Here is a 24,244-nt window from a genome sequence, read left to right on the forward strand (position 1 = left end):
GAATGGGTAGCTCTGAGGGATGAAGTAGTGAAGGCAGCAGAGTATCAAGTAGGTAGAGAGACGAGGGCTAGTAGAAATCCTTGGGTAACAGAAGAAATATTGAATTTAATTGATGAAAGGAGAAAATATAAAAACACAGCAAATGAAAGCAGGCAAAAGGGACTACAAACGTCTCAAAAATGAGATCGACAGGAAGTGCAAAATGGCTAAGCAGGGATGGCTAGAGGACAAATGTAAGGATGTAGAGGCTTATCTCACGAGGGGTAAGATAGATACTGCCTACAGGAAAAATTAAAGAGAACTTTGGAGAAAAGAGAGCCACTTGTATGAACATCAAGAGCTTAGATGGAATCCCAGTTCTAAGCAAAGAAGGGAAAGTAGAAAGGTGGAAGGAGTATATAGAGGGTCTATACAAGGGTGATGTACTTGAGAACAATATTATGGAAATGGAAGAGGATGTAGATGAAGATGAAATGGGAGATACGATACTGCGTGAAGAGTTTGACAGAGCACTGAAAAGACCTAAGTCGAAACAAGGCCCCGGGAGTAGACAACATTCCATTAGAACTACTGATGGCCTTGGGAGAGCCAGTCCTGACAAAACCTCTACCATCTGGTGAGCAAGATGTATGAGACAGGCGAAATTCCTTCAGACTTCAAGAAGAATATAATAATTCCAATCTCAAAGAAAGCAAATTCTTTACAGCTGAATGGAAAAAACTGGTAGAAGCCGACCTCGGGGAAGATCAGTTTGGATTCCGTAGAAATTTTTAGGAACACGTGAGGCAATACTGAAGGCAAACCTACGTTTCTAGCATTTGTAGACTTAGAGAAAGCTTTTGACAATGTTGACTGGAATACTCTCTTTCAAATTCTGAAGGTGGCAGGGGTAACATACAGGGAGCATAAGGTTATTTACAATTTGTACAGAAAGCAGATGGCAGTTATAAGAGTTGAGGGGTATGAAAGGGAATCAGTTGTCAGACAGGGTTTTAGCCCCCCCCCCCCCCCCCCCCCCAATGCTATTAAATCTGTATATTGAGCAAGCAGTGAAGGAAACGAAATAAAAGTTTTGAGTAGGTATTAAAATCAATGGAGAAGAAATAAAAACTTTGAGGTTCGCCGATGACATTGTAATTCTGTCAGAGACAGCAAAGGACTTGGAAAAGCAGTTGAATGGAATGGACATTGCCTTGAAAGGAGGGTATAAGATGAACATGATCAAAACAAAATTAGGATAATGGAATGTAGTCGAATTAATTCGGGTGATGCTGAGGGAATTAGATAAGGAAATGAGACACTTAAAGTAGTAAAGGAGTTTTGCTATTTGGGAAGCAAAATAACTGATAATGGTCGAAGTAGAGAGGATATAAAATGTAGACTGGCAATGGCTAGGAAAGCGTTTCTGAAGAAGAGAAATTTGTTTACATCGAGTATTGATTTAAGTGTCAGGAAGTAGTTTCTGAAAGTATTTGTGTGGAGTGTAGCCATGTATGGAAGTTAAACATGGACGATAAATGGTTTAGACAAGAAGAGAATAGAAGCTTTCAAAATGTGGTGCTACAGAAGAATGCTGAAGATTAGATGGGTAGATCACATAACTGATGAGGAGGTATTGAATAGAATTGGGGAGAAGAGGAGTTTGTAGCACAACTTGACTAGAAGAAGGGATCGGTTGGTAGGACATGTTCTGAGGCATCAAGGGGTCAACAATTTAGTACTGGAGGGCAGCGTGGAGGGTAAAAATCGTAGAGGGAGACCAAGAGATGAATAGACTAAGCAGATTCAGAAAGATGTAGGCTGCAGTAGGTACTGGGAGATGAAGAAGCTTGCACAGGATAGAGCAGCATGGAGAGCTGCATCAAACCAGCCTCAGGATTGAAGACCACAACAACAACAACATCACAAGATCTAATTTTGTGCTTAGTTTTATGTATGTAACTGATTTCCTAATTTATTTTGACTATTCCTAATTAAAACTTTCATTATACAGTGAAATCAGTGATCATTTGTTGATGTATAAACAAATATAAATTCATTACTAATTATAAACATCTGAAGGAACAAATAATGTTATTCTTAAAGAATCTATTTAGCTCTGTTTGATAACATGTTAGCAAAGCCAGCCCTTAATTAATTCCCAAGTACTTTTCAGTTTTGTCAAAAGTATTTTTTGCATACTTACATTTGTTAATTTCATGATTTAAACAAATAATAATTCAGCCTAAACCCTGTAGTATAAGAAACTGTTAAAAGGAATTAATTTTTCAATGCATTCAGTTAGTTTAATGAGTTAAGTTTTAATTGTAACTTCTGTAACTTTAACTTTGAACAGTGTGTAGTTTCAGTACCCATTATTGTGAGGACATGTAAAGGCCTGATTTTTGGTCACGAGACAATCAATCCAGAGCTGGTTAGAACAACAACAATGCTTCAACTCAACTGTGAAATAATTGTTACACAAAACAATGACAGTGTCTGCTCCATATGTACCTTTCTATCCTTCAAGAACTGTGAACTTTGTGGTTAGGTTTTTACTGCTCGTAGATATTTAATAGTAAACTATTGTAGCAATATGTGGAAGTTTGCCTGCAAACTATTAATGAGGCTTATCAAAAGTTAAACAACAGCGCACTGTCAATCTAACTGTGTATTATTGGGGGGTTGTAGACAGTGAAATTAACGTACTGTGAAACGCAACGGTGCACCTGTAGTCAGTGTAGCAACACAGTACATCGACACTGCAGACAATCAGTGAAGAAATAAAGAAGGCAAACCATCACGATTGGGGTGAAGGATTGTGTCAATTGAAGTGGGTGAAGGGAGAAAAGAGGTGGGAGGGTGACTGAAGATTTGGGGGGGGGGGGGGGGGGGGTAGAATAGAATAGTTTCAAGATGGCTGGAAAGGAGGGGCAGTGAGGCAACATAACAGGAATGTGACACCAGAGAGGAAAGAAGGGGCTAGGACAATTGCAGGATCAAGAGATGTGTCATAAGGACAAGTCTCATCCAAGTAATTCAAAGAAGCTGGTAATGGGGAAAAGGGAGGGGGGCTGCTGGTAAGGCCCAGTTGTGAAGTAGGCACCACTGAGGTCAGATATCTTGCGCTCTACAGCATTTTCTTCTAGTGAATAGTCTGCTTTTCTCCATGGCACAGCACAGTCTGGCAGCAGGCATTCATTTGGTTGGGCAGTAAAAGTCTGTGCAAATGTTACAGCAGAACCAGATATTATACAACTGCTTTCAGAGGTGGCCCTTCCTCATATAGTGCACAGTGTGCCCTGTGACAGGACTGGAACAGGATGTCGTGGGCAGGTGGATTGGCCAGATCCTGCCCTGTGTCTTTCAGTGGGACATGGCAAGGGGTGGCATAAGGATATTTTGTAGATTTGGTAGGTAGAAACATCGCTTTGGAAGATATGGGAAGCATTAGGAACACACTCTCACACCATTCCTCCACATTCGATTAGATTCGTTTTTCATTCCATAGATCCGTGCCGAGGAGATCCTCGTGGATGTGGAACATGTCAATCTGTTTAGCTCCTTGTGTAGCAGACACAACCCTCCGTGCTTGTGCTGGGGTGAGCTCACCAGTGCCACATTCCCATCCTGTCCCCTGGCTGACTCATATTCAGGCTCAGTATTGAGGCAATGTGTGTGTGTGTGTGTGTGTGTGTGTGTGTGTGTGTGTGTGTGTGTGTGTGTGTGTTTTGTCCAAAATCTCAGCAATGTTTCCAGTCTTGTTTATGTGTCTGTTGACTGCTCAGTGCCCCAACTACATACTGAATGTTTACCTTCATTCCTATTATTTTTATTCCATTTGAATTTTTTTTATCAGCCAGTACTCTGAATTGTCTTTAAGAAAGTGACTTTTCTGTGACATTGTGATTACAGCTATCTTACAAAGTACAGAAGACATATAAACTAAATTTAAAAAAATAATCACCAAACAAACATGTAATGAGCAAACATTTTACTAGGAAGAAGATTAAAATCACATACTTACACTTTTCTTTGCTTCATCGTCAAAAAATTGTTTTACATATTCATATCCAACAGCGAAATTCAGTGAGCTGCTAGTTGTAAATACGCAGTCACGCCACCTGCAAAGTTATACATATTGTTATAATGTAACAAGTAACTGAAGAAAAAAGGTGATATAGATATGGTATTGCAATCATCAATTACATAGATTTTTATTGGGCAATTTTGTAAGGAGATGGAGGATAGCAAAGACTAATAGATAGGCTAAGTTTCTGAATACAGTCCCAAGACACACTTAGTATGTTTTATTTACTGGATTCACTCTTTAAATGAGCAAGAGCATCATCAGAATATACACTGTAAAAGATACAAATTGAGAGAATACAAAGAATTTGCATTGACATTATGTATAGTGTATTCTATTTCCACTATGGTGACTGATATTTAAAGTTGGCTTAAAGCAGTAAAGATTTAATTGTCTGTACTATAGTACTTAAACTTATGCTTAAAGTACAGTAGTAAATGATGACATTGACAGTGCCAAAGATTAAACTGACTGTACAACAGTACTTATAATGTCCATGGTATAGTAAAGCTACTGCTGAATTAAAGAAGTTTTTAAGACACTTGACTCATGTAAATGTCCTGTTAATGATTATTCCATACTGATATGACCTACCACCATGGTCCTGTGTAAACAAAGAGATAAGTGCTGCAAACGTGTTATTCTCGAAAATATGCACACAATATGAAAACGTAGAAGCCATTGATCTGAGTGGTATAGGACACAGATTCCACACTAGACATGGACTACACTTAAATGGGCTAGGGAAGCAGCTTGTTGTGGAAAAAATAAACATATGTTTTGTCAAGAAATTGGAGATAAAACATACAGCATCAAAGAAAACTGATAAATCATCACATCTTCTCTGTTCACCAAAACAGCAATCATCTCCCTGTTATACAGAAGTGGTGCACAGCACATTGAAAGAAAAGAAGCAGACACCATCAATACAGAAGAAGACTCCAGGCTCCCACACAGATGATTTTCAATGGACACATCCTTACCAAGCAAGAATGAGGTCAGTGATATAATAAAAATGCCCTTATGAGTCTCAAATGTTAATCTAAATCCCAGTACTAGTAATCAAATAAATTACAGCAACAAACATCTTCCTGTTTGCCATCAAAATAACAAACAAAGTTTTAGATATAGAGATCTTGCTAAATACAGAACTTAACATTATTAATGTTCTGTGCATTACAGAACACTGGCTAAATAATGATCAAATTGACTTTTGTTCTGTACCAGGATACACACTAGCCAATTATTTCTGTAGAAACAGCTATAAAAATGAAGGTACCACAATTTTCATCAAGTATGGGCTAAAATATAAATCAGCCAATAAGTTTCAAAATCTCACTGCAGAAAGAGACTTTCAGCTGGCACTCTTTGAAGTCAGAGAGGCAAATACAGTTGCAGCATGTATTTATTGCTCCCCAGATGGAAATTTTGACTCATTTCTAAATAAGCTTGAATATGTACTAAACAAAAAATCAATAATGCTTTGTGGGGTATTGAACACTGATTTTCTTGGAACCAGCAAAAGAAAAAACTCATGCTCAACCTCACAGATAATTTCAACTTAAATCAGACTATAACAATCCCAACAAGAATCACAAAAACTACTTCTACTGCTTTGGATCAGATGTTTGTGAATATAAATTGTACTGCAAAATGTATAAATACAAGCCTTAATGATCACGAAGCTCAAGTTGTCACCATTCAAAGTCACTTACTGCCCAGCCAGAACTATAAAATAACTAGAACAGCAAGACAGTTTAATACACACAATATAGAAACATTAAACTCCTTGTTATCAGGAGTAAGGTGGGAAGAAGTTTTGCAAATAGATGACACCAGCAAAAAGTTTGAGAAATTCTCTAGTATCTTCATTGATTACATTGAAATTGCATTCCCCACAACACACAAGAAATAAGAGACACAACTAAAAAAGCAAAGCTATGGATAACAATAGGATCAAAATATCAAATGCGAGGAAAAGAGAATTACTCAAATATAGGAAAAACAATAGCTTGCCCCTCTTGTTAACAGTTACATACAGGAATACATTCAAATCTACAGATGAGTGATATGACAGGCAAAAAAATGGCCAGGTCTAAGTTCATAACAGAATCAGTAAATAAAAGCAAAGCAGCATGGAAAGTCATAAAGAAGGAAGCAAATAAAGTGTCCCATAAACTGGAAAATATCACTCTTAACCACGATTTCAGCGACAAAACAGATATTAGGGGGGAAAAAAAAAAAAAAAAAAAAAAAAAAAAAAAAAAAAAAAAAAAAAAAAAGTGCAATCATGTTCCTCTTCAATCTACACTGATGGAACAACCCCAGATGAAATCATGGTGCTGCATCAGCTCATAGGAAAATGTCATCAGGGCTTAATAGTAAACCTGATTACATCATAAAGCAATGGATTAAACCATTTCACTTCCTCTTGCAGATATAGTAAATTCATCTTTTCTGACAGGCACATTTCCATACAGTTTAAAAATTGCTAAAGTGGTCCCTATCCATAAGGAGGAGAAAAAACAAATATAGAAAGCTATAGACCAGCTTTAGTAAAATCATAGAAAAAGTAAAGTATAATAGGTTAATGGAATTCTAAGAGAAAAACAAAATTCTCACTGATTCTCAGCATGGATGCGGCAAAACTAAATAAACAACCAGTGCAGTCTATGATTTTATAGAAAATGCCCTGCAAACAATTGACAAAAAACAAAGAGCCACGGGTATTTTTTAGACTTAAGTAAAGCCTTTGACATACTGGACCGCAACATACTGTCGGAGAAGTTCCAAGTGTATGGTATTAGAGGCACTGCACTAAAATGGTTCACTTTGTACTTGACGAACAGGAAACAAATAAAACAAGAACTAAAGGAAAACACCAGGACCTGGTTCTCAGATGCAGAAGTTCTAAATAAAGGAGTCCCTCAGGGATCCATTCTTGGGCCAGAGTCACAAAGAAACGCTTATTTTGCGGATGACACAAGCATCCTACTTACAGGAAATACCCCACGTCAGCTACAGGCAGCTGTTACTAAGACTACAGAACAGATAAATAGATTGTTTTTGGGGAATAAACTTATGATAAACATTAAAAAAAATTAAAATTTCTGTTTAACACTAGAAGGCCCGAGGGGCCATATTGGCCCCTTTTCGATCTTTTCACTTGTTTTCTGAGCAAATCGTAAGTTCGGCTGACTTGATATTTTGTGTCTTCTAATCAGTCATATGAAATATTAACCACCGAATTTTGGAGTGTCCTATTTTTATCAGGTTGTGAAATATGAAGCTTACCACCAAGAAGGACAGCGGGGCCAATTTGGCCCCTCCAACATTTCTCTGTATTTAGAGGCTACTTCTTTGCAATACTGCATATGAAATCACATCACTGTTGTACCTTTGTTGTTCAAATTGGAGACGACAATGTCATTCAATCCAGCACTGATTGTTGGTTAGTTGATGCAAGGATTTCAGTTATTGTCTGTGTGATGGTATCTGAGAGTCATCCCTGCAGTCATGAGCTACAAATACAAGAAGCGGCTAACAAACGCTGCAATACTAGCAGAACGGAGGAAAAGAAGATGGAAGTTCTCCGACAGTGATCAGGACAATGAAGAAAGTGTAGTAGTTCCAGTGTGTGCAGATGAAGAATGTGATTCGTGCAACGAATGTGATGATGTAAACACAGCTCAGGACAGTTTTCTGCTAAATTTAGGGGAAAATGAACCTTCTACATCCAGCATGCCTTCTGATGTTCCAAATTGTAGCTCTATAAGATCAACAACGCAGACATCATTTGCTTCCCCCCGGAAGTCAGTCAAAAACAGATACTGGGCAACCTACTGAAGAAAAAGAAATAGCAAAAGAGGGGACTTTGTGGAAAATTGTACCAGTGGGTTCTAATGCAGGTCAGTAATATTTCTGCTCTTTGTGTAGAGTTTTAGTTTGTAAAATTACAAGAACAGATATACTCATATAATATCAGTACATTACACATTGTAAAAATAATGTTCTTTTTTCATATGTTTTCAGGTGGTCTACAAAGTCATAACATTTTGCGGGAGAGCTCAGGACCAACATCATGTGCTAAAAGGAAAATTCAAAGTGGGAAACTTCTTAGTGCTTCGCGGTTAATTTTCAGATCTTCCATGATGCCCCACATCAAGCACTGTACTGAAGCTGAGGCTCGTCATCGAACACAAGACAATTCCTGGACAATAGACACTGAAGAACTGGATGCTTTTGTCGCTATAATGCATACAAGAGGAGTGTATGGGACAAAGAATTTTCCTCTCAAAAGCCTATGCTCAATAGTATGGGGTCCTCCATTTTTCAGACAAACTATGGTATGAAACAGAGTTATCGAAGTAATGAAATATATGAGGTTTGACTCCAAGTCCACTAGATCTGAACGCCTCAAAGCTGACAAATTTGCTCTTGTCTCAGATACTTGGAATGCTTTCATAGAAAACAGTGTGTCGTGCTATAAAGCAGAACCTTATCTTACAGTTGATGAACAACTTTTGTCGTCTAAAACAAGATGCCCATTCACACAATATATTGCAAGCAAGTCAGATAAGCTTGGCATAAAATTCTAGTTACTTGTAGGTGTTTCTAGTAAATACATACTGAATGGATTCCCATACACTGGTGCTGATCCCCTTCGACCAACTGACCAAGGTGTAGGTGAAAATGTTCTTAGGCTTACGGGACCATACTTAGGCAAAAGTTTGAATGTCACTACTGATAGTTACTATACTTCGCTAAGCCTTGCAAATCATCTTAGGGCATCCACAACTTTAGTAGGTACTTTGAACCGTAATCGAAGGGAGGTGCCTTCTGCTGCAAAGACCAGAAAACAACCACTCCACTCGACTATTGTGTTTAAAAATGATGATGGAACAACACTAACAGTTTATCAAGGGAAAACAAATAAGAATGTTTTGTCACTAAGTTCACTTCACTCTCATGTATCCCTGTCCAATAGTCAGAAGAAGACTCCTGAAACAGTGCAGTTCTACAATGAAACAAAATTTGGGGTCGACATTGTGAATCAAATGACGAGGATGTACTCCACAAATGCCGGTACAAGACGTTGGCCAGTGCATGTATTTTACAACATTGTTGATTTGGCTGCCATAAATTTCTGGGTGTTGTGACTGGTACGCGACTAGCAGGCGGAAGTATATTTTTGATTTGTGTGAACAGCTTCGAGTGCAGTGTATATCATCAAGAAATAAAGAGCCAGACCAGAATCATGAAGACACTAAAGGCGGACCACAGAGGGCAACTAAGAGAGAGAAGTGTAAAATTCGTACCTCATGTAAAGGAAACCATACTGCTACTGTTTGTTCAGGTTGTGAGAAAGCAGTATGTGGCAAATGTGAGAAGAGAAGACGAATGTGGTGTGACAAGTGCAGCAGTAAACAGCAGTGAACTACGGTGGTGTGTGTGTGTGTGTGTGTGTGTGTGTGTGTGTGTGTGTGTGTGTGTGTGTGTGTAAGATGTATTTGTTTTGTTAATAAAAATCAACAAAAGTTATATATGTGTGTTACATTTCATTACCTGTCACAATCTGATCAAATGAACAAAAATAAACATGGGGCCAATTTGGCCCTGTCAGTCATTGTAGGTAGTAGCCTGCTTGTGGTCCTCCTAATGTTAAAAGGTGATGCATGCTGTATCAGTGTGACAATAAACTCCAACAAAATTTCATCTTCTCCAGAAACAAAGTTTTTAGGCCTATGGCTTCAAAATAACTTCAAATGGCACATACATAAAAAAATTAATGGAACACAAAATAAAATATGTTACAGTCTGCATTTCCTCTCTGTCAAAGCAAATTATAGCACTGTCCGAACTGCCTACTTTGCCCAATTCCACAGCATCCTACCGTACGGAATTATATTCTGGGGTAATACACCACCTAGTTCAGTCATCTTCTTAACTCAAAAAAGAACCGTTAAGAGCAATGCAACATGCTCGACAAACAGATTCTTGCAAGCCCCTCTTTCAAAAGTAATCAATTCTTCCTCTTCCCTGTATGTATACACTAGAAATCTGTAAATGTATTAGAAAGAATTTAAAAGATGTAAACGAAAATTTTAATATCCATGAACATGATACAAGACAAAAGGAAAAGTTTCATGTCCAGTCAATAAGGACATCAGCCTAAAACCTCCACAGTAAGCCGCACGATACAAATTTACAAAAGTCTTCTGCATAAAGTGAAAGACATATCATCGTTCTTTCTCTTTTGTAAAACCCTAAGGGCATTCTTATTGGATCATTGCTTCTGTTCAGTAGCAAAATTTCTAGATCACTTAAGATACAAAATACTCGAAACAAAACAGTGCAGCTACTGCAAGAACCTTTGCGGATAAAGCTAAAATTCATTATTTTAATTACTGTGGTCTTGTGTGTGTGTGTGTGTGTGTGTGTGTGTGTGTGTGTGTGTGTGTGTGTGTTTTATGTATCCCACAACCCCACAATCTGGAAAGATTTGTAGGATGAATCAATAAATCAATATCTGTACATACCGGCTTATCATTCAAAATATATCTGTAAAAATTGCATCATCATTCAAAATACATTATAAAAAGTACATATTTAAAAAGGCTTTGGAAATATATGAAATATATGAAAACTACCATTTTTTAAAATATGTCTGTTAAAATAATGTGGCAGGTATTATATTTTGATGAAATGCTGTAGATAAGCAACCAAAATAAAACACCTGCCATATTATCATAACATAAATATTTTGAAAATGGTAATTTTGAGTGGATATTTGTAAAAATACTTTTTATAAGTATGTGTTTTTTATAATGTATTTTGAAAGATATTGTAATTTTTACAGGTGTATTTTGAGAGATAAGCAGATATTTACAGATATGAGATGTCTATACACACACCCATAAAGGAGATGATTAAAATGTAAATTTTGTTTCCTGTAATAGTAAATTATCTTTGGATACTCTGTACCACGAATGTCACAATTAGGCTACTGTTGTTCAGTCAATTTAATCTTTTGTGCTGTCAATGTCATCATTTCCTACTGTACTTTAAAAGTAAGTTTAGGTACTATAGCACAGCCAGTTTAATCTTTACTGCTGTCATCCAACATTAAATGCAATCTTTAGTGCTGTCGGCCAACTTTAAACATAAGTCTCTATACTTAAAATAGAATGTGTACTTTTTGTAACATTGATATAAGTTCTCTGTATTCTCTCAATTTGTGTGTTTTACTATATATACTCTGATTATGCTCTTGTTCATTTGAAGAGAGAAACTTGTAAACAAAAAATATTAAGTGCGACTTGTGGCAGCTTTGTAAACTTAGTTTTAACAGTTGCTTCCCCTGCTGGCAATATCTGCTCTTGCTAATGGATAGGCAACTGGAGCAGAAATTAAATTATTGAAGGGTAAGAATTCATATGGTTATTATCAAATATCAAGGAGGATACCGAAAATTCATGCACAGTACATTATTCGTGTATTTACTGTGATTTAAAAAATTTTCCCAGCAAACTGAGTACTCAAAGAAGTTCTGGGTTTGCAGACACTTGCCATACTCCACACCACGGTATTTCAACTGAGCCATCTCATACAGACAAAGACTTCTTCATCAACTTTTTTGAGGAGAACTTTGAGGGGGGAGTCCTGGGATCAGTGGCTCTTAAATCAACTGTATTTTGGAGGAATGTGGATGCTACTTCTCATGGAGAAGATAAATTAAAGGAGTTTTTACATCACTTCAGCTCTGTTCATAAGAACATCCAAATTATTACAGAAACAGAGAAAGATGGTTGTCTGTCTGTCCTGGATCTTTTAGTTGGATGGAAGAATGATAGCTTTCTAGGGCATTCAATTTATCATAAACCCACTCATACCAGTTTGTATTTACAATCTTTTGAGTTGTCATCGCCTGTCACAAATTACCAGTGTGCTTAAAACACTTTCACACCAAGCTTACAGTTCACCTAAAGAGATACACTATCAGTTCCAGCTAAAACTCAGGAAGTTTTGCGCATCTGCTCGACGACCCTTCTTGAAGACTGGGACTATCTGTGCTCTTTTCCAATCATTTGGAACCCTCCGTTCCTCTAGAGACTTGCGGTACACGGCTGTTAGAAGGGGGGCTAGTTCTTTCGCGTACTCTGTGTAGAATCGAATTGGTATCCCGTCAGGTCCAGTGGACTTTCCTCTATTGAGTGATTCCAGTTGCTTTTCTATTCCTTGGACACTTATTTCGATGTCAGCCATTTTTTCGTTTGTGCGAGGATTTAGAGAAGGAACTGCAGTGCGGTCTTCCTCTGTGAAACAGCTTTGGAAAAAGGTGTTTAGTATTTCAGCTTTACGCGAGTCATCCTCTGTTTCAATGCCATCATCATCCCGTAGTGTCTGGATATGCTGTTTCGAGCCACTTACTGATTTAACGTAAGACCAGAACTTCCTAGGATTTTCTGTCAAGTCGGTACATAGAATTTTACTTTCGAATTCAATGAACGCTTCACGCATAGCCCTCCTTACACTAACTTTGACATCGTTTAGCTTCTGTTTGTCTGAGAGGTTTTGGCTGCGTTTAAACTTGGAGTGGAGCTCTCTTTGCTTTCGCAGTAGTTTCCTAACTTTGTTGTTGTACCACGGTGGGTTTTTCCCGTCCCTCACAGTTTTACTCGGCACGTACCTGTCTAAAACGCATTTTACGATTGCCTTGAACTTTTTCCATAAACACTCAACATTGTCAGTGTCGGAACAGAAATTTTCGTTTTGATCTGTTAGGTAGTCTGAAATCTGCCTTCTATTACTCTTGCTAAACAGATAAACCTTCCTCCCTTTTTTTTATATTCCTATTAACTTCCATATTCAGGGATGCTGCAACGGCCTTATGATCACTGATTCCCTGCTCTGTACATACAGATTCGAAAAGTTCGGGTCTGTTTGTTATCAGTAGGTCCAATATGTTATCTCCACGAGTCGGTTCTCTGTTTAATTGCTCGAGGTAATTTTCGGATAGTGCACTCAGTATAATGTCACTCGATGCTCTGTCCCTACCACCCGTCCTAAACATCTGAGTGTCCCAGTCTATATCTGGTAAATTGAAATCTCCACCTAAGACTATAACATGCTGAGAAAATTTATGTGAAATGTATTCCAAATTTTCTCTCAGTTGTTCTGCCACTAATGCTGCTGAGTCGGGAGGTCGGTAAAAGGAGCCAATTATTAACCTAGTTCGGTTTTTTAGTGTAACCTCCACCCATAATAATTCACAGGAACTATCCACTTCTACTTCACCACAGGATAAACTACTACTAACAACGATGAACACTCCACCACCGGTTGCATGCAATCTATCCTTTCTAAACACCGTCTGTACCTTTGTAAAAATTTCGGCAGAATTTATCTCTGGCTTAAGCCAGCTTTCTGTACCTATAACGATTTCAGCTTCGGTGCTTTCTATCAGCGCTTGAAGTTCCGGTACTTTACCAACGCAGCTTCGACAGTTGACAATTAGAATACCGATTGCTGCTTGTTCCCCGCATGTCCTGACTTTGCCCCGCACCTATATCTCTTACGTCGATCTCTTGTAGAATTTTAGAACATGTTTTTTGCTCGCGTATCATGTCATTTCTGGAAACCCAGAATCTACTATGTAGGAATCAACATGGATTCCGGAAACAGCGATCGTGTGAGACCCAACTCGCCTTATTTGTTCATGAGACCCAGAAAATATTAGATACAGGCTCCCAGGTAGATGCTATTTTTCTTGACTTCCGGAAGGCGTTCGATACAGTTCCGCACTGTCGCCTGATAAACAAAGTAAGAGCCTACGGAATATCAGACCAGCTGTGTGGCTGGATTGAAGAGTTTTTAGCAAACAGAACACAGCATGTTGTTATCAATGGAGAGACGTCTACAGACGTTAAAGTAACCTCTGGCGTGCCACAGGGGAGTGTTATGGGACCATTGCTTTTCACAATATATATAAATGACTTAGTAGATAGTGTCGGAAGTTCCATGCGGCTTTTCGCGGATGATGCTGTAGTATACAGAGAAGTTGCTGCATTAGAAAATTGTAGCGAAATACAGGAAGATCTGCAGCGGATAGGCACTTGGTGCAGGGAGTGGCAACTGACCCTTAACATAGACAAATGTAATGTATTGCGAATACATAGAAAGAAGGATCCTTTATTGTATGATTATATGATAGCGGAACAAACACTGGTAGCAGTTACTTCTGTAAAATATCTGGGAGTATGCGTACGGAACGATTTGAAGTGGAATGATCATATAAAACTAATTGTTGGTAAGGCGGGTACCAGGTTGAGATTCATTGGGAGAGTGCTTAGAAAATGTAGTCCATCAACAAAGGAGGTGGCTTACAAAACACTCGTTCGACCTATACTTGAGTATTGCTCATCAGTGTGGGATCCGTACCAGGTCGGGTTGACGGAGGAGATAGAGAAGATCCAAAGAAGAGCGGCGCGTTTCGTCACTGGGTTATTTGGTAACCGTGATAGCGTTACGGAGATGTTTAATAAACTCAAGTGGCAGGCTCTGCAAGACAGGCGCTCTGCATCGCGGTGTAGCTTGCTCGCCAGGTTTCGAGAGGGTGCGTTTCTGGATGAGGTATCGAATATATTGCTTCCCCCTACTTATACTTCCCGAGGAGATCACGAATGTAAAATTAGAGAGATTAGAGCGCGCACGGAGGCTTTCAGACAGTCGTTCTTCCCGCGAACCATACGCGACTGGAACAGGAAAGGGAGGTAATGACAGTGGCACGTAAAGTGCCCTCCGCCACACACCGTTGGGTGGCTTGCGGAGTATCAATGTAGATGTAGATGTAGATGTAGAAGAGGAGAGCACACCAGCAAAATCTATAGCTTTTCTTCCTGTTGTTGGCAATATTATGTTCAAGATAGCTAGAATCATTCAGAAATTTCAGGTATCCCACCTTCCATCAAAGGTGTCAGACCTTCTGAGGTTAATGAAAAATGATTTGTCATTGTGGAAGACTGGAATTTACAAAATACCTTGCCAGTGTGAAATTGTGTACATAGGATGGAGCACATGCACTGTTGCACTGAACATCAACACTGCACTCATCTTTTTCAGCCAACAATATTTGCTTTTGCTGAACACTGTATGCCCAGGACATTCAGTGAAGGTAATTTTGGACACATATATATCATTTCAGAACTCCATTATTAAAGAACCCTCGTAAATGGGCATGGTGGAGAATCTGGTGAATTTGATAGCAGTTACCAGCTGAATAATGCATGGAACCCCATCATTTCCACTATTTGCTCCAGATGAACGACAGATTACACTGATGGCCACAGAAAGCAGCAACCCTGAGGACAGCCAAGTTCCACAGTTTCACCACTGATGGCACTGTCCACTGGATAGTGCAGTCAGTCAGTCACGACAGTCTTTTAACTCATGGGTGGAATACACACAGTGCGCTAGTCAATTGCAGGATAAGGGAAGTGTTTTTCAGTCTTCAGTGGCTTACCTGAAGATGACTGGCTGGTGCTCAGTCAAAATATTATAGAGTGTAGTGAATGATGACCAGCTGCAAGCTCAAAACTACAGGTGGGTCCCTCTCATCCTGGGGTCCCTCTCATCCTGAGGTCTGAGTGACTGGCTTTCCTTTTTAACCTTTCCTGTCACAACCCCCTCTCCTCACCAAGGAAGGAACTACTAGCTCCAGAAGTTAGTATAATGCCATTGCTTTTATATGTGTCTATCAGAAATGCTAAACATTTTGCCTCTTGAAGGTAAATGCTGGCCACCTATCCTGTCTCATAATTTATTAGTGTTCTCAGTCAAATTTTCCTTTTATATAAGAAACTATCAGCCTCGATTGCGCAACCCAGGCTGATAGTTTCTTATATTTTAGATTATCATGATTGTTGAATGGGCTGCAATGTTGAAAATACCAAAATTTTCTTTTGATATAATTTTCTACATCACTTGCTGATAAGTAAATGCTTCCTTGCCACAAATACCGCTATTTCCCCATCATGTGGACAAACCTGAATGAACTGAGATGAAAGGGAAACTTTTCATAACTGATGTTGTCCTGCCTTTTGCTTTCACTTAAATAGCACAAGTTTTCTCAGATGAATAACTAAGGTTGGACCCACATGTGGATAAGTTAACTAAATAACTCAGTTCTTTTCCCATATTGCTTGAAAATATCTCTCACTGTGTTGCCCAATGGATGAGATTGCAAAAGCTCCTTCAGTGATATTGGGATTCTTACACTTATGTGCCAATACATGTAATCCATAATGATATTTAGGGTGGTTAATGATAAGACTGAATTTATAATCAACTGTGAAATTCACAACAATTATATTAGCAGTAAAAATAATTCCCATGTAGACATGCCTAAGCTTCAGAATGAAGTTTTGTATTCAAATGCAAGACATCAGGTGGGAAATTTTAAATCTCCAAATAATTGAAAAAAAAGTAAAAGGTTATCTAATTAGTGACTCCTTCTATAATTTATCATAATATGTGGATTCTGTAATGTAAATTCTGCTTGACTTTAATTTTCACATTATACCTACATTAATAATACCAATTATGTAGACAGCTGTTTAAAGTTACATACACACTAAGAACAACAATACACTTAGCTTGAAATAGCAGATAAAAACAGAAGGTGTGCAGTGTAAAATCCTGGGAGACCAGTGGAGATTTTACCCTCTTCCTTCCACTTGTCGGAGGAAGGCGAAGGCATCTCTGCTAGGACCTTGCCTAGAATGGTGATGCAGGAGTCCTGTGTCTGGTCCCCTATGCTCATTTCCCTGAGTATGTGACTACTTTGACTTTGACCTTTACTCCTGTTGTTACACATTCTTCTACGATAGGAAACTTTAAGACGTCATTAATTTCTGTGATGGATAAAGAGCTGGAAACATTAAGAACTACAAACCAGTGAAAGAATCATGGTTTTGTGCCTCACAGTATCAAGATTCCATAGTGAAACTGCTCACACTTATACCCATCATCAAAATCAGTCGTCTCTCTCGAAGCCAAGTTTTAGTTCAAAACCATCAACAGAATACTTATGAACTTACTTATTTGCAGCTCATTATTTATCCACACCTCATGATAGTAAATAGTTCCTTTTTCTAGGAATTTCTACAAGAAAATAAAGGTCAAATGTTTACAAGTCTAATGTCACTTAATCTGAGAGGTGCTTATATTATATCGCCAGAATAAAAATCCTGACACTGAAATTTACTTTAATATTATGAAGTAAAACAAAAACTAGCTTTTACCTTGGCTGATCTTCTTTTGTTCCACTGAGAACTTTTTCGAACAGAAAAGCAAGCTCACGCATTTTCTGTGTTGTGTCCCTGCTGACTGTCTTCACCAGTCGCCAGTTCAGGTAATTAGCTACAAAAGAATGAATGGATGTTATGTAGCTATGTTACCTATTGTAAATGACAGGCTATCACATAGTGACATATTAATCTTACTGCTCAGTTATGACAAAGTGACATACCCTGACATACATTAAACAGATGACAGGTGTTTGCTTTTCAACAGTGAAAGTTATTATTGGTGACTAGTTTCGAATGCAATGTTTATTCTCAAACTATAATCTGAGTCTTCTTCATATGAATAAGCCTAGAGTTAGATTGCTAAGTGCGAACCAGCACGTAAGCTAAATATATGAGTTGTATAAATATTAAGTGTTTTATTAAATTACATATAACTATTCACATGATTAAACATCAGGTAATGGTTTAAAATGAACATTTCACTCAAAAGTATTCATCAATAAATTTGAGTGTGAGCACAACTACAACAGAAAATAAAAACAGTTAAATCAAAACAACTGACTGATTCTTCCAACAACACCATGCTAGGATTTTCTAAGTAATCAGTTTTCTTATGATCAACTACTGTTAGCTGATAAAAGCCCGTATGCTAGAAAATGTATCAAACGTAAACAGAGTGTTGTAAATGTACAATTCCTGTGAATAAAATATAAGTCATGTCAAAAATAGGCAAATACAACTAAAGAATTAAAATTTTTTACATAATCAAATAATAGAAGAAATAATATCTGGAATGTGAAATATCAGCTTACTTGAAAAAAACATACAAAAATACAACTGCTCGTCATATACAGGAGGGTCCCACAGCACACAAAGATGACAGTGGCCGTGTGTGTGTGTGTGTGTGTGTGTGTGTGTGTGTGTAGTTCATGTTGTTATTAATATGGTAAATGTGTGCTCAAAAATATATTTGGGACAAACTAAAGGAAAGAATTAGGATTAAGCATACACAATTTGGTATCCTGTAATCCTAAGTCAGTGAAATATAAATTCTGAGCAAAACTTCGAAAGAAAACCAGAAGAAGTAGAGCTGATGTTTCTGCAATATGTGCTAGATGTATATTTAAAAGACAGAACTCAAAGTGTCAACACATGGAAATCACTTGGATTTACAAACAGTCTATCAGAAAATGTGAAAGATTGTCAACAAAAATAAATGGCCTCTAATGAGAACTCCATCAGGGATTCCATCATTGAAAGCTTTCTGATCCTCACCAACAGGATGACAAGATTGGAGGTGACACACAAAATGGAGGAGCAATGTGCAGAAATATGAAACAGAATACAAGGGCTATCCACAAAGTACATTACATTTTGGAATTAAAAATAAATAAAGTATTGGAATTTTTTTTTATTATATACAGATGAAAGCCACACTTAAATACTACTTTTCTACATAGTTGCCATTTAAATTAAGGCACTTATCGTAGCAATGGACGAGCTTGGAAATTCCTTCGTCGTAAAATTCGGACGCCTGCGCCTTCAACCACATGGTTACCTCTTCTTGAAGCTGTATGTCATCATCAAAACGCTGCATAGCCAACCACTTCTTCATTGCTGGGAATAAGTGGAAGTCGCTCAGTGCCAGGTCGGGACTGTACGGCGGATGAGGAAACAACTCCCACTTAAAAGATTCGAGAACTTCGCAAGTGGCATTTGCTGTGTGGGCCCGGGCGTTGTCGTGAATCAGCAAGATCTTTGAGCCCAACTTTCCCCTGTGCTTGTTTTGTATTGCTCTTCTGAGGTTGTGCAGAGTTTGGCAATACCTTTGAGAGTTTATTGTAGTGCCTCTTTCCAGGAAATCCACAAAAATTGTATTTCTACTGGGTTACTGATTAACCACGTGGTTGAAGGCGCAGGCGGCCGAATTTTACGACGAAGGAATTTCCAAGCTCGCCCATCGCTACGATAAGTGCCTTAATTTAAATGGCAACTATGTAGAAAAGTAGTATTTAAGTGTGGCTTTCATCTGTATATAATAAAAAAATTTCCAATACTTCATTTATTTTTAATTCCAAAACGTAATGTACTTCATGGATAGCCCTCGTATTTGTCAGTGAATGACATAAAATCATTAAAAGAGTCTGTGAGCTGCACTAGATATTTACTTGATCTTGACCATGCATGTGCCAAGGTGAGCTCACTGGAGCCACGTTCCTATCCACTTCCCCTTTCTTCAGTTGTCCATACCTGCATTCCCCCCTCATCCCACCCCCCACCCCTTCCCTAACTCCTTTCTCCTCTCCCCCACACTACCTGATACAACAGCTATTTCTGAAGGAAGGTATTGTTCAAAACTCAGCAACATTTTCAATCCTGATTTACAAGCTTTTAAGTTTGCAGCTGACATATCTCTTTACACAACATTTCAAAAACTTCCTTCATTGTCCTCATCAGGTGCTGAGCTAAGATTTTGTAGCTCACTGTTTATACTCCAGCCAAACACTGAATGGTACACACTGCACATTACCCTTGTGATTGTTTCCCAGTACTGGTAATGAACAGAATAGTCTATGGAAATTCAAAACCAATGGAAAGCATATGCAAATAAGTGTAAACTTATAAGTAACAAGAATTCTATCAGACAACACCTTTTACTAAAAATGTCTTAATAGGTACTCATCTATGACCGGAGAGAGATTACTGAGATGCTTTATGACACTATTTAAGCAAACTGAATACCAGATCCCACTCTTAACATCAACCAATGCCTCTGTCCATATTGATAAAACTATTCACCCCATTAATTTTTATTTCCATCTCTATTACACTGTCTCAAAAATTTGTTGCCTCTGCTACAATGCTGGTATCTTCATATTTCATCCCTGTTCACAGATGCAGTGTTTGACAGTGTTTAGTTAACTGCTTGAGTGGGTGTAAAACTTGAGTTTTTCACATCTTTGTTCAACAGTTACACAATAGCAACAAAATCTGCACTAAATAGCTGACAATGACGAAATATTGTGTAAATATACAATGACAACTTGGTACAAACCCAAAAATGTGTATAAACCAGCTGTTTCACCAAAATAGCCCAAAGCATCATTTCTAATCTTGTTTATGCATCTTTCAGCTGTTCAGTGCCTCAACTAAGAGGTGAGTGGTTATCTTTAAATACTCCTTCCATTATTTGTATTACACATCGAAATTGCTAATATCATATTAACACCATTAAAAAGTGTGGTCTCCCTTGTGATATGAGAAATTTTATGGAAACACCCTTCACAACTGTTCTCTCTCTTTTAGCAAGTAGATGTAAAAGCAGTGATCCTGAGTTAAGACAGAGACTCAGCTTTGAATGAAAAGTTATCTAAGATGTTTCATGAATATTTTCCCATTTATTTGGTAAAAGTTAATGAGATTAATATTATGGGATATGCTGAAAACAAGTGATGCTGGGAAAGTCATAATAAATAGAAATTTTGACTGATTAGTAGTAATAATAATAATAATAATAATAATAATAATAATAATAATAATAATAATAATAATAATATATCTCTTACAGTTAATATACAGTAAGGGGGCAGTCAAATGAAAACTGAACACCTGTCGCAATGGAATGGACTGGTTCCATTAAAAAAATAGTCACCACACACATTAAGACACTTATCCCTTTGGGAAATGAGATGATAATTCCTGTTTCTTAGAATAGAGTTGGTCCCTTATGGATCCACAACTGCACCCACCTCCTCATGTGACTGAAACAGACATCCATGCTTGTCTTTCTTCAAGTCAACGAAGATGTGCAAATCACATGGTGAAAGATCTCAGCTGTATGGAGGATGTTGCAGTGTTCCTCAACCAAATTGCTGAAGCATAGCTTCATCCAAATGGCAGCATACAGGTGGGCATTATCATGGAGCAGGATGATTCCATGTGTCAGCATTCCTGGGAGTTTTGAATTCATGGCATGTCATAACACACAGTTCAAATGACAGGTGTCCTCATTGTTGTTACATTTCAATACTGTTACCACTGAAGAAAGATATGCATGGGTGTCAGTTCCAGTCAGACGAGGTGATGCAAGAGTGGGAGTGGTTGTGAATCCATCAGCAGCTAACTGCCTTCTACGAAACAGAAATTGATCATCTCATCTCACATTGGGATAAATGTTTCAACGTGTGTTGAATAGAACCATTCCACGGTTCCATTGTGATAGGTATTCAATTTTCATTTGACTGCCACTCATAGATCATGAGTGTTATGACAACATTTACTCACCAATCACCCTTACAGGTGTGTTATCAAGAAGTTCCACTAGCTTAAATAAATAGTCCATCTCCTTAACCACAACTGTCTCATCATAACCTATCTTCACATCAATGTCATCAAATAAATCTTCCATGAGCTGCAACCACTGGATCTGGAACCATGAGGAATCTTGACTAAAAGCATGAACCAAATTTGAAATCCTTTCCAATACACAGTGACAATTAACTTTTATATTTACAGTTTACAAGAAATACAGACATTTTCAAATAAATTGGATCCCATCCATTCAAAATATGGAAGTTAAGAGATGAATGTGTACATTATGCCTTGTCAACCATATGTTGAAATTCAAATAACAAGAGCAGGAGTGAAAGAATACATATAAGGAAAACACACATTAAATCTCAAGAAGAGTTAAAACAGAAAAAAAGAAAGTAATACTGTGCATTTATTCTGGAATAGAACAGGACACTCCAAATTGTGACTTGTGAACAATGCTAAAAAACAACCAAACAAAGGTTTTGTAAGCTGCTTGCTTTAATGATGAATTACATTCTCTTAGGAGTCTTCCAATGAATCTCAGCCTGGCATCTGCCTACCCTAGAGCTAGCTTTACATAGCTGTTTCACTGTAGGTTGCCCTGGACACATACTCTGAGACAGTTAATGGTTGTGACTGTTTCCAGTGCGCCACTACAAATTGTATAATCAAACAATAATGGAGTGTTCATACATATTGTAAACCGCAACAGACTTATAACACTCCCTCAGGTATACCTACAGCTACTTTCACATCTGACAGTTTTTTCCTGTTAACAATGGCCCATTCTCAAGTGTTCTCAGCATAGTTCGTTATTGATGCACCTATCAGCGTACAGCTAAGTAGTCAATTCCATTTTGCCACACAATATTTTGAAGACCAACCCAGCAGTCTTCTTTAGGTGCTGTGGGCAGTGTTACTACGCATATTCACTTCCTACACTCCAGCCAGACTATAAACTGTTGTTGGTGCTGCATGCTGTTTATAGCTGGGTTTGACTCCTAGCACGCACCACATCCTTTGAACTTGATTTATTTCTCACAGTCCTCACTGTTACCCATTGAAACACAAATTCTCTTGGTGTTTTTCTCCTCTAATAGCTGAGATGGGCAGATGAGAACTTAATAAATTGAGTGCCATATCCCAAGCCTTCCCTAACTTGAAACTCCTGTTCTGGTTTAGTACAATGGTGAATCAAATATAAACTGGAATTATTGTTTTACATGCCTGTTTGTAAATGGAAAGCAGCGCAATCCAAGCTAATTGTTGCTTCTTTTCCAGTGATTGTTCTCCATAGGTAGAGTGATGCCATACCATTTTTTTTAGTCAGAATCACAATGTCAGAGCAAGAGATACCGCTATCTGTTGTAGAACACATTATAACGGAATCTCCCACAACAGAGAGTGTGAAATCATCTGAAATTTTGAAAATACTTGCGGCACATTTCAGGGACAACATCCTAAAAATCACTCAAACAGTTTTTATGAGGACAAGAAACAGTTGAGAAATCTCTCTGTTGTCACCCAAGGACCAGCATGACTGAGGAGAATATTCACTTGTTAGTCAGCTTATTGAAGGTGACTGCCAAATCACAATTGATGAAATTGTTACTAAGGTTGGCATAAGCTATGGTACTCTTCATGTGATCTTTATTTAAAACCTTGGATTTCGGAAAGCATCTGCAAGTGGGTGCCTTGTCTTCTCACTACACAGCAGAAATTTCATTGTCTTATGGAGTGCAAATGGCTACTTACACACTACCAAACTGAAGCAGAACAGTTCTTGCCCTGGATTATTACCTGCGATGAAACATAGGTGCACCATTACAACCCAGAACTGAAAAAAAGGGAGCACAAAATGGCACAAAAGGATGAATCTGCACCTGTCAATGTCAAAAACCATCTCTCTGCAGGTAAGGTTCTTGCAATAGCCAGTTTTGATTTTGGAGGAGTTCTTCTCATTGATTCTCTTCACAAATGTCATACTCTGAATGCACTTTTGGACCAAACAAAACTTCCATATATCAGAAAAGGCACACATTTCCAGTCTGTGATTGTGCTTTATGACAATGCTTGAACTAAAAAAAAAAGTATTGAGAATTATAACATCCTTTCTACAGTCCAGACTTATAGCCCTGTGATTTTCATTTGTCTGGCCCTCTTAAAGGAAGCCATCAGAGGCCACATATTTGATGAAGATGGTGCTGTCGAACAGTTCTTGTGCACAGCCATGTTCATTATATGAAAATGATATAAAGAAACTGCCTGTCTGCTGAGAAAAATAAGTTTTCTATTCAGGAGACTGAATAGAAAAAAATAAGTTTGTGTGGATGAATTTTTCTGAAGGTTAAATTAAAAAATAAAATAAAATAAGATAAAAATGAATCTGGTTTATATTTCATTCACCCTCATAGGTTTCTTAAATTTTTATTTCAATCAACTCCTTAGTTATACTGTGATAGAAACTTGACATGTGCGCCATGGTACTGGTCTCACTGTACTTCATTTCATTAATATACTTGAGACTGTGGTCAGCGGCAACTAATTAGCATGG

The 24,244-nt window shown here is 37.9% G+C and overlaps 1 protein-coding gene across 1 annotated transcript in view; it reads right to left on the reverse strand.

The window, feature by feature from the left end:
- The window catches only part of LOC124789361 (neprilysin-4-like), a 145,733-nt gene that overhangs the window by 51,822 nt on the left and 69,667 nt on the right, over nucleotides 1-24,244 (reverse strand). Inside the window, exons 9-11 of the mRNA XM_047256687.1 lie at nucleotides 21,661-21,802; nucleotides 17,371-17,488; nucleotides 4,007-4,103 (exon numbers count right to left, since the gene is read on the reverse strand). Coding sequence (XP_047112643.1) covers nucleotides 4,007-4,103; nucleotides 17,371-17,488; nucleotides 21,661-21,802 — 357 coding nt within the window. The remainder of the gene's footprint in view (nucleotides 1-4,006; nucleotides 4,104-17,370; nucleotides 17,489-21,660; nucleotides 21,803-24,244) is intronic.

The sequence above is a fragment of the Schistocerca piceifrons genome, chromosome 3, assembly GCF_021461385.2.
Source record: "Schistocerca piceifrons isolate TAMUIC-IGC-003096 chromosome 3, iqSchPice1.1, whole genome shotgun sequence".
In the NCBI taxonomy this organism is placed as follows: domain Eukaryota; kingdom Metazoa; phylum Arthropoda; class Insecta; order Orthoptera; family Acrididae; genus Schistocerca; species Schistocerca piceifrons.